General features: G+C 41.5%; 1 protein-coding gene across 1 annotated transcript; it reads right to left on the bottom strand.

Moving 5' to 3' along the window:
* Positions 1-223: 223 nt before the first annotated feature.
* On the bottom strand, positions 224-5174 carry trim35-28 (tripartite motif containing 35-28). The gene is made up of 6 exons (XM_080897156.1): positions 4522-5174; positions 3602-3697; positions 2714-2944; positions 2584-2606; positions 2246-2364; positions 224-1710 (listed from the first exon to the last, which is right to left on the bottom strand). The coding sequence occupies exons 1-6, from the start codon at positions 4933-4935 to the stop codon at positions 1136-1138; spliced, it is 1458 nt and encodes a 485-aa protein (XP_080753282.1). The 5' UTR covers positions 4936-5174; the 3' UTR covers positions 224-1135.
* Positions 5175-11766: the final 6592 nt, after the last annotated feature.

Here is an 11766-nt window from a genome sequence, read left to right as displayed (position 1 = left end):
TCAGCATTACCAAAAACATTTGAAGCGCATTTAAGTGTATATTTCAAGAAATATTCCTATTACTCACAGAAATCAAATGAATCAAAGGCTAACAACAACTACAATATCATCCCCTAAAACCCAGAAGCAAGTGACTTTATAACAGTGAAGTTTCAAACTTAATCACCATCATCGCCTTTATTTCATTGAAGGGTTAAAAAAAAATAAAGCTCTCAGTCCAATCCTTTGTTTTTGTCATGTGTTTTGTTTCTGTTTGGCCACATTAACTACGCTCAAAACACGAGGGTAGGGAGGTGCAGAGGGCCAGAAAACAGTTGTGCAAAATAAACACTGTAAAGGCAACGCTGTGAACTCATAAACAAATCAATACAGCCTGAAATCTTCCATCATTGCAATGCAAGGTGAAAACAAAGAAAAAAGAAAGAAATAACAAAATACACCTATGAGTAGAGACGAGACAGAAAGCGTGAGTGTCTGTGTGTGGACCACAGGCTGATATTTCATCGCTCTGATATAAATAACCACATCCTTACTGTGGTTGTAAATCACAGCCTGAACGGCAGCCCGCATTAAGCTGTAATATCACCACCTATGTTGGTGGTGTCATATGTCACAGTCACTGTTAATTATTTATGAGACTATCATATCAGTAATATTAACACAGCAAGAACCTTTCGATCATGGCGATCATCTTCGATACAACATAGCGTGACATCCCAAATTCAGTTTACTTTTTCCTCCTTTGGTCGGTCACTAGCAAGGTGCCAAAAGATCAGTGGATTCGGTTTCCCTCAGCAAAGGCACTACGGCACAAAGTGTCATCCTTTGATCACTTCTTGGTTTCTGTCTTCTGCACGCCGTCAACACGTTTCATCTTGACTGTCTTTTGCAGGCTGGTTTGCATGTTTTAAAGTTTAGGCATTTCACTCTAAATTGTGTTTCTGACATTGTGTTTTATCACACGCTTCGAACATTATGTCAGTGTCATTATTTTCATCTTTATACTTAAACTGATGTTTCATCTACTGGCAGATTTAATCTTTTAAACTTTTATTTGATGTTCTCGTTGCCCCTGATCGACTGATAAAGGCTTGTCGAGTTTCTCTTGCTTTTAAAAGTTTTTCATCATTGATTTTCAATCTTGCATCTTCACGTCAATAACCTTATCTTGGGTTGTTGACATGTGTATAGCTATTTTTCCTGGAACCAGAGCCATGGGCGAGCTATGGAGGCCGGGACCAAAAATAGGAAATATCGCACCTTCAAACTTGTGTGTAAGTGTGACCAGGTGCTTCCCTAACCCTCCATCCCAAAATGACACCTCTCCCTTTTCTATATTAAGCTTGACTCGAATCTTTTCAGGTCGCTGCTGAAGCTGCAGCTCTTCACGCTTAGTCGTCATTACATTATACACCCCTTTGCTCAGTCCTAAGGCCCACACACCGCGGTTTGTTGCAACTGTAAACTTCTTTTTACGCTGCAATGACTCTCTGCACACTCCCACTATCCACTTGGGGTTGTCACCTACAAAGACATCCCATTTGTGTTTCCCGGAGGTGTAAGCTTCAGCACCTAGGACAAAGACGCAGGGATCAAAGCGCTGTGGGTTATCGGGGATGGTCAGCCGCTCTGAGCTTTCCTTCACACTGACCAGGTCTGAACTCAAAGACAGCCAAGGCGAGGCTGTGTTCGGGTTCAACAGCACTGGATCTGCACACACAGGGTGAGAAAAGGCACAATGGGGGTCAAATTTCTTGTGAAGAGATATGCTAAATGTACTAAATGTAGGAAAGTCATGTACAATCTCCATGTACTGTTCTAGAGCTCAAGACTACAAACATCCACTATTAAGTGCTGGCAGGAAAAGACTAACTAGTATTAAAATGTACTGATTCCAAGGTTCAGTGGCATTTTTTTCTGTCTGAAATAAATAAACAGACTAGTTATTTTTGTATTCGGTCCTGAAATACTGTAGTATAGCCATCCTCAAGCTCAAGCTTAGTTTTCATGGAGGATCTGGATCACTGTCAAATGATAACAAATACATGATGAACAGCTCAGTCCATACAACACTGGTTTTCAGGCAATGACTGAAGTGCAATACTGATCTACATTCACAATTCTTATAATAAAGTTTAGCCTATCAGATGCACTCTAGTGCACGTGTGTCTTCTAAAATTTGTGTATATTTCGGGCAATAAAGGCAGTTCCACTGTTCCAAAATCCCACTGTGTAACGTACTCACAATATTTCACATGAGACTGCATTTTCTTCCATACGTTGAAGCCCAGACCACCAACGTGTTTGGCCACGTTCAAAAGGGATCCGTAGGGAAGGCGAGGCTCTGAACGAGACCAGTGAGCTCTAGACAAGAGACGGCAATGTGGAAAGTTAATGAGAGACAGTTGTAACTTAGCAAAAGACAGCAGAGAGCTAAATAAAAGAAAAAACTGTAATGTGACGATTGTGCAAATATTTATCAAAAACATCATTGTAATGAATTTTTTAGATGTATTTAATCTATAACAGAGATTGTTTTTGCAAAGATTATTTCTGATTACAGCAAGTTTTGCAGGGACTTACTGTCTTTTTAAATTCTGGAAATTCTGAAACAAAAAAAGTGACCGAAATCAGTTTGATTCAAGTCATGTAAAGCGCTCGTGAGACACAAAACGACATTGTGATAACAGACTTTTTTTTTGTTTTTTTTTACCCGGAGGAGTGGTAGATCCTCATTGCCCATCTCCTTCTTAATTGTATCAATGAGCTCCTTCATAGCGACAACATCCTTTTCTGTGCTTTCAATCTGTTTCTGTATGCCAGCGATCTTCTCCCCCTCCTCATCAGACAGAGCTTTAAGACGCATCGCTTCTTCTGCGGTGAGCACGTCGTGAAGCCTCTGAAACTCTGCTTTGATCTGCTTTTCTGCTTCTTCAGCCTGATACTGTATTAAGACAGAGCAGATTTGTACTGTACATTTGTGCTGTATGCCAGAAAAATATTAACGTGAAGCAGTGAAATTAATACCCCATAACCTATGGACAGAAATATGCTTTAAAAGCGTTGCAAATATGAACGATATGATCCACAAGCGTACAATTGTGTACAGTGATTTGTGTGTAACTTTTGTTTCATGTCACAGACTGAAATGGAGACATCTGGGCTTTCTCTCTGTATTTGTCTTTTTTTAATGTATTACCTTTTTTTTTTTAATGAAAAAGTCTTTTCTTGTTCTCAATAGACAGAACCGTGCACGTGTGGTCAAATTGCTTTGTATTAGTGCGTGGATTGAAGCATGTATTTGTGAGTCCACAGAAGTTACACATGAATCACTGTACACAATTGTGTATCTTACTTTTTGCCTGTGGATAACATTGTACGTATTTGCGATGTTTCTGAGTCATATTTCTCTCTAATTTATTTAATCTGCACCGGATCAGTTTAACATAAGGGGGCAAAGTACTTTACAGATCGCCCCAGGAAGCCACGCTTTAGAAACTGAAGATGTCTGAATTCAAAATAACAGTCCTGCTGCTATTAATAACCAGCTTAATCACTATTCATGTAATAAGAACACCGTGAGACATGTCAGTCACCTTACCTTGATATAGGTCACTGCGTTTTTGAGATTGCGAGATGTTTTCTTGTACGAGTCCACTTTCTTTTCAAAAATGTGGACTCTCTCGCTCAGCTCCTTCTGCAAAAAAGCACAAAATGTTTTAGGCCAGTGACAAGGGTTACACACACAACACAAATATACACATGTTAGACAGATAACAGGATATCAAATTGTAAATGGTCTGGTACTTATAGGAGATACTTATATAGTGCCTTCTATTTAATATGAGCATTCAAAGTTCTTCCTACTATGTCTATCCATCTATCAGTATCTTGCTCAAGGATACTTCAACAGACTGTAGGATCTGGGGATTGACCCTTTCTGCTACCAGAGCCACTGCTGCCCAAAAGATTGTGCTTTAAAACAATTGTTGTAGGGGGATAGAGTTACCAGAGAGCTGTTACCAAAAAAGGGTGACAACGTTTATTGCAGGCCAAGATATTCACAAGCATTCACTGTGGTGCTTCAGGTGGTTGTACAGACTGCAATAACAATCCTGTGAACAATTTTCTGTCTTTGATGGCAGATAACGGGCATCTGATATACTTCTTGATTATCTCCTTTTACAGAAGATCCAAAATTGCCACCGTTGCTGCTGATGACATTATATCAGAGCCTACATAGCTGATAGAAAGGACATTAACGCTAACTAAAAACGCATTTGTAATTTGAATCCACATTCAGTTTTTCTTTTTTAGTCTGGCACTGGCCTTAAACCAAGTTTGGTAAACTTACTGTTAACACCTTTACATAACATATTACTAAATGAGCAGCTGCAACTACAGTTTGTCAGCTTTTAAGAAATCTCAAACAAACCAGTTCCTGCTGGTGGAAACAGGATTGCATAGCACTTTTTTTCTTTCTCAAGAAGAATCTGACAAACTGGTTAGGGGAACTCTTACCTTGCACATGGGCGCCCCATCGCTCAGTGTGTACAGCCTGTGGGTGCTGTGCAGAGTGACGCATTCCACGCACACCGGCTCCTCGTCCTTCTCGCAGTACAGCTCCAGGGGTTTCAGGTGCAGGTTGCAGACTGCGTCACTGGGCTGAATGGTTTTCGGTCGTTTGTTCGTCTGTTTAAGGAAGGACTCGCAGGTGCTATTGAGCGCACGATTGGCGATGGCCTTGTCTTTCTCACACTCCTCCCTGCAGACGGGACACTTTTTGCTGTACTTAAAATTTTCCTCCAGACACTGCCGACAGAAGCTGTGGGTGCAGGGCAGCAGCATCGGGTCCCGGAATATGCCCTGGCATACAGGGCAGGTCAGCTCCTGCTGGAGAGGTAAAGGCTCATCCTCTTCCATGTTGTCAGACATGGCTTCACAGGCCCGCTTCAATTTGCTTTCGCTTTCAAAAACAGCGAAAATCGACAAATAAAGGCAGACAGACACGTATCCACCCGCCTCCGTGGGTTAGGCGAAATCAACTGGCGAAATGTTGGTTAGATTAGAACAGAAAGCAAAAAATAACGAAGATTTACTATCATTGCGTTGACAAAGTTCAACAACTTCTTCCCGCAACTCCTTTTCCGTGTTTGTGATACAGGAAGCAGATCTACTCACTGTTTTTTGAAGCACTGCCCTCTAGTGGTCCTGGAGGGAACAATAAATATCTGGTGGGGAGCAGGATGAGCTGATCCCAACAAACCCAATATAGGACAAAGAGTTTGTTTGTGGGAAAATGAGGGACACGCTTCTAGTGCTGAAAAGGATGTGAAGAAATTTATTTTTTCTGAAATTTGACATTCAAAAATTCCATAATAGAATAGAATAGAATAGAATGCCTTTATTGTCACTATACAGTTGTACAATGAGATATAGAGCATCTCCTACTCAGTCTAAACATGCTGGGGGGGGGGATACAGTTCTGCAGCATTATGTACATATGGACAGTATTAACATAGGGAAAAAACCATATATATATATATATATAATGTACAATATACAGGTAATATGTAAGTAATATGTAATAAATAGCGTTATGTATATACAGTTGAGTATTGCACATGGAATTGGTATAAATAGTATAAATAGTGTTTTGTATATACAGTTGAGTTGTTGCACGTAGAATTGGTATTGCACAGTGGTGGTCCATATAGAGGAAGTGGGAAGTGGGGGGCTGTGTTATCTGTGCATGTGTGAGTTCAGGGTGGTTATCGCTTTGGGGAAGAAACTGTTTTTGGTGCAGCTGCCGTAACATACCGTGATGCAGTAGGTTAGCAGGCTCTCAATGGACGAGCGGTAGAAGGTCAGCAGCAGGTTGGAGTTCAGCTTGTACTTCCTGAGGACTCTCAGGAAGTGCAGCCGCTGTTGAGCCTTCTTGATGACCACTGAGATGTTTCCTGTCCAGGAGATGTCAGCAGAGATGAGGACACCAAGGAACCGGAAAGTGTGGACCCTCTCCACACACTCCCCGTTGATGTAGAGGGGGGCCAAGTCAGTGCTGTGTCTCCTGAAGTCAACAATGAGCTCTTTGGTTTTCTTAGTGTTCAGTGCCAGGTTGTTTTTTGAACACCATGCTGCCAGCTTCAGGACTTCCTCTCTGTACTCTGCCTTGTCTCCCTTCGAGATGAGTCCGACTACCGTGGTGTCATCAGCAAACTTGATGATGAGAGTGTTGTTGTGGGTCGAACTGCAGTCGTGGGTGTAGAGAGAACACAAGAGGGGGCTCAGCACACAGCCCTGTGGGGAGCCGGTGCTCAGTGTGCGAGTGGAGGAGAGATGAGGGCCGAGTCTTACAGTCTGGGGCCGGTTTGTGAGGAAATCCTTTATCCAGGCACATGTGAGAGGAGGGAGGCCAAGAGTGACCAGTTTGGTGATGAGGATGTCCGGGATGATTGTATTAAAGGCTGAGCTGTAGTCCACAAAGAGCATTCGGACGTAGCATTGCCGCTGCTCTACTGTAGGTGACTCAGCACAGCGTGGAGGGCTGTGGCGATGGCGTCTTCTGTGGATCTGTTTGCACGGTATGCAAACTGGTGGGGGTCGAATTCTGGGGGGAGGTAATCCTTGATGTGCTGAAGGACTAGTCTCTCAAAGCATTTCATGATTACCGGTGTGAGGGCCACAGGGCGGTAATCATTCAGGCTGGAGATGGGAGACTTCTTCGGCACTGGGATGATTGTGGCTGATTTTAGACAGGATGGGATGGCTGCCTGATCCAGTGAGAGGTTGAAGAGTCTGGTGAAGATGAGGGTGAGCTGGTGTGCGCATGCTCTTAGTACCTTGCTAGGTACTCCATCTGCACCGGCCGCCTTCCTGGGGTTCACTTTTAGGAGCACACGTCTGACATCGTGCTCCGTTACAGTGAGTGGAGCGGTGCAGGAACCAGGTGAGGATGAGGATGGGAGCAGGGCTGAAGCAGATGAGTGTTGCAGTTGTGGTGTTTCAAAGCGGGCGAAGAAGCTGTTTATTTCCTCTGCCAGCTGCCCATTCGGGTTTTCTGTTTTCGCAGTGCTGCCTCTGTGGTTGATGATGTCTTGCATTCCCTGCCACACCTCTCGTGTGTTGTTGCTGGACAGGTGGGACTCGATGTTCCTTTTGTGGTCTGAAACAGACCAGCGATTAAAGGAACATGAGGTTTCTTCTTTTCCTTCGATCATAGTTTTACTTTCATGCATTCTCCATTTTGTCCCAGTAACATTTATATGAGCTCCTTGCTGTTATTTCAGTTCAGGTTTCAGAGATGGTGCCATCCATCCATCTGCTAGCACATTTCTTTCAGAGCGACAGCTTTCTCATGACACTGACAGATAGGTGTCACCACAGGGGAAAACCCTGTGCCAGGTACTGTCAAGCAAGTTTCACCCACTGGATGTTTGCAATTCTTGTGGCTGTCTTTCTTTCTCTTTGTGGTTATTTTTTTTTAAAGCCTATTCCAAAGAAATCTGCACAACCTTTGAAATCTGCAGTGACAAACATTTTTCCACTTTGCTGCAGCGTGGAAACTAAATAACACTTTAGCCTGCAGGAGACCCACAGTGAAACGTTTTGGTGCTTTTGCAGGCAGATTTTAGAAAACTATCTTCCCTTACGGTGGGTGTTGATTTTCAAAAATTAAAGGTAATCAAAATGTAGAACATTTTTTCAGTATGGGGAGAGCAAAGGACAAAAATGTGTTGCGGTCCCATATAAAACAGAAGGTGTTTTCACCCCAGTGAAAGGAGAAATGAAACCTATGAACTACGGCATAGATTTATAAAAAGGCATGCCCACTATGCATTTCCCAAATGAATGACAGTTTTTGTACATTTAGGCCGCTTGAGGCTGTCACAATGAATAAATATTATTTGAGATGGTTTTATTACTTTTTGTGTTTCCTTTACTTTTGCCTCATATTTTGATGTACATCATGGAGTACCAACACGTCTCCCTGGAAGCTCAGATAACACAGCAGCTGTCATTGTGCAGTAGAAATAACTTAAGGTGACTTAACCAATTCTTAAACCAGGCAAGCATAATCTATGAAGATACATAACTGCAGCACACAAGCACATTGTTTTTGTATATTTTCTCTTTATTTTTACTTGCCAGTGAAGAATCTAAAACATTTTCCTGTTTGCTGCTTAGAGTTTATAAAAGAGCTGGAGCAGGATTTTGCACTTAATCTGGTTTCCTCTGTTTATCTTAGTTTATTAAACAGTCTTTGCGTTATTTGGAACATCAATCCTTTAGTCACTGATGCAATCATACAGTAGATTTGTTTTACAAAACACTGTTCTGAGAGATGATAGCGGGGTATCCAACAGATGGCACTGCAGCACTACTGCGTGACGTACTCTGAGTGGTGATTGTTAAAGAGTGGTTCCCCAAAGGTGTGCCCCTTGAAATGTGGCTTCAACCATAAATTGTCGTTGCAACTGACCATAAACCTTTCTTTCTTCAGCTGGTCCCCTTAGGGGTTGCTACATCCATGAATCTTCTCTGTGGTCTTCCTCTTTTCCTCCTGCCTGGCAGCTCCATATTTAAGATAATTTTCCCAATATATCCACTATTCCTCCTCTGCACAAGTTCAAATCATCTCAGTCTTGCTTTTCTTACTTTGTCTCCAAAATGCTTAAAAGGAGTTGTCAACTCCAGCTCTGCCTCCTTTCTGTTTTATGTGTGCCATCATCTCCAAACCATCACCAACATCTTGTAAACTTTCCCTTTAACTGCAGTTGCATTTACCATTAGTGCACATCAAAGGCCCTCACTGGTGTCGATGAGGAAAACAAAAATCTGCGAGGGTGGTGGTGGTGGTGGTGGTGGGGGACTGCTTTTGTTTTAAAGCAAAACACAAGCAGCCAACACAATCTACTAACTACAGAGTTTTTAGCTTGGCCATAGTTTCAGCCTAAATGCCTCCACTGTGGGGAGAAGTTGGCTGACATGGTGCCAAGCAAGCTGAAAAGGAAACCTAACCCATCCTTTCTGAGAGAAACTTGGCTTCTCAAAGGAAAGGCTTGAGCTGAACAAAAGCTTTCACTTTATCTGATTTTTACTACATTTCCATCATGGTGAAATGAATATTCCTGCATTATCCACTGGAAATTTGAATAAAAATAACAAGGAGAGTTTTTCCAATGAAAACATCTTTGACTTTTATTAATGTGTGTTTTCTCTCTTTGTCAGTAAATGAATTAAACTCAGCCTTTAACATCTGTTTGCGACAAAGAGACCGTTACCAGAAATGTAGAAAATTTGATGATGGAGTGATGATGATGGTGTTGCTTTAAGAAAAGTGTTTACAGTTAAGAGAAGAACTGATGACACTGTTCTTCTGTGGGTAAGATATGTTTTTTTGTTTTTGGCAGGTGTGAATAATCCAGTTTAACCTTTAGTGTGTTTTTGCCTCAAAATACTTGAAAACCACTGAGCACGGTAAAGTTACCAAACTCAGAGACACTGTGAATTCTGCAACAACAAGTAAAAGAAAACAAATAAAAGAGAAAAATTCCTTTTAGAAGGACAGTGACAGCGTGTGGAAAATGTGTGGTTTGGTTTGTATGTGTGTCTTTTGAACAATCTTGGTAACGTTTTAAAAAGGAACCAAAACAGTGAAGCTCCCAGTAGCAACAATTCAGTGCAAGTTTGGTATTTTGGACAACAAACTGTAAAGAGGCTTCAGAAAGTCCTCATTTAACCAACCAACAAACAAACATGCATTTGCTGTGAAACTAATGCTCTTTTTCTGACAACCTCAACATTAAAAAATACTTTTTACTGTTAATAAAGCTGTGAACAGATGGCAGAACCCGAATGCAGTGGAAAATTACATTATTTTACAAAAGCATAACCAAATCACTGTGTCTGGACTGGACTCCATCTAGAGTTGACCATTTGGCTAAAATGGGAAATAAAGCAAGAAGGGCCTGAGTCAGGGAGGTGATCAAGAGCCCAACGCATCGCTGTAATAGAGGTTCAGTATTTCTCTGCTTCCTCTGGCAATCAGCTACTTGGAGACCGTGGTGAGGGTTTGACTTAAATGTAAAGTGAGCGCATAAGGAAAAAAGCCCCTGGACTAGCACCATCCTCGAGCCTTAGCACTGTAGTATGGCAGCGCTTCTCGGCAGAGGCACAGGGAGGCTGCCCAGAACTAAAGAAAAGATGAATGTAGTCCCACACAGAGGTACTCAAAGAAAACCTTTCCCACAGTGCATGTGATCTGAGAATAGGGCAATGGTTTAGCTTTCAGCATTTTAATGACCCAAAGCAAAAGATATTACTGAAGTAACCTCAGGAACTTGGTTCAGATAAGGTTTCCACCCCCCAGAGTATCTGTGAAGAGTCCAGTTCACACATTTCTGACAGGGCTCGAGAGCATGCACCACACTGAGTGGGGATAAACTGCACAAATCTACGTGTGCATTTCTGAGATATGCGAATTTAAAGGTCTTAAGTTTTTATTAAGTGAGCAATTTCATATTTTGACTTTTAATCAATTCTATAAAAAACACAAAAAATATTCTCATTGTTATTTATGGTTCATGAATTTTAGGCCATTTATGCAAGTCATTTGAGACATTTAGAAACTGTAAGACAAGTTATGCAGAAAGTGAAAGAGTCCGAGCACTTTCTGATGCAACTTCAGAAAGTGTTTTGTTTGCTGTATGTTATATTAAGCCACTGTAACCAGGGGCTACTGGGCTTAGTCATACAGACTTTATTAATACCCCAATGCATACTGTGATGGAAAATTTTACGATTCTCTTTTTCCCTGTGTAAAGCTGAACCTACTCAGTGAGAAGCTCCCTACAGTCTTATTCTTTCTCAGCGTGATCTTTCAGATATACCACATGTTGAGCTGTAAAGTATCTTTTGCACACTGACTTTATACTGTGATCATGGCAGATAGACACATAATCTAGACTTACGATACCTCTTTGTATAGCATGCATAATCCTGTCATGTATGCATGACAGGATTATGCATGCTGTGCTGTTGGCTGATCCCTTTGCAAAGTAAATTCAAACTCAAACTGACTGTTTGAGGTTTATTTCAGATTTCCATAACAAGCTTCAGCATTGACGCCTTGGTTGATTGAATGAGGGGTGTGAGATGGACAGAGACAGATCATACTGGAATAATCTATTTTTTTTAGCTTTACCTTCCATAGTTGAGACACAAAAAGGCCAAACAGTGTAGACCCTAGATGTATTCCCATTGTGTATCCAGAAATGTTGTTCTCAGAGGTCAGATATGTGAAATAAATTGTGATAATTCTTTGGGGAAAAGACAACAAACAAACAAAACCCCCGCACAAAAACTGATTGCCCGCTTTTGGTCTAGAGATTTGTCATCACAAGGCTGAGTAAATTCAGTGCTCAGGGAACAAAGAGTACTTTCTCAATGGGAAAGTAAATTGAGGACAAGGGTTTTCCGAACGTTTAAGTCTGTTGTGACTGTTTTGCCTGGTTGTAGCGAAAGACAGTTTGGATTTGAGGTGACATTGATAGAAATTAATGTGCCAGATAGATACAATTAAGCATTTGTGAGCATGGGGATAGGTCTGGTAAAGAAAATCCCACTGAAGACTGAAGAGGTGGATGCTGTTTATATGAGGGGAAAATATGGTGATGGTGCTATAAGTGTTACGTATGTTTGGGTAAAAAACTTTGGGGCTCCACAGAGAGGAACACTCAGCATGAGCTAATTTATTTGGAAGGA

Source organism: Rhamphochromis sp. 'chilingali' (genome assembly GCF_963969265.1).
Source record: "Rhamphochromis sp. 'chilingali' genome assembly, chromosome: 11".
Classification (NCBI taxonomy): Eukaryota; Metazoa; Chordata; class Actinopteri; order Cichliformes; family Cichlidae; genus Rhamphochromis; species Rhamphochromis sp. 'chilingali'.
This window is presented reverse-complemented; position numbering and strand designations above follow the sequence as displayed.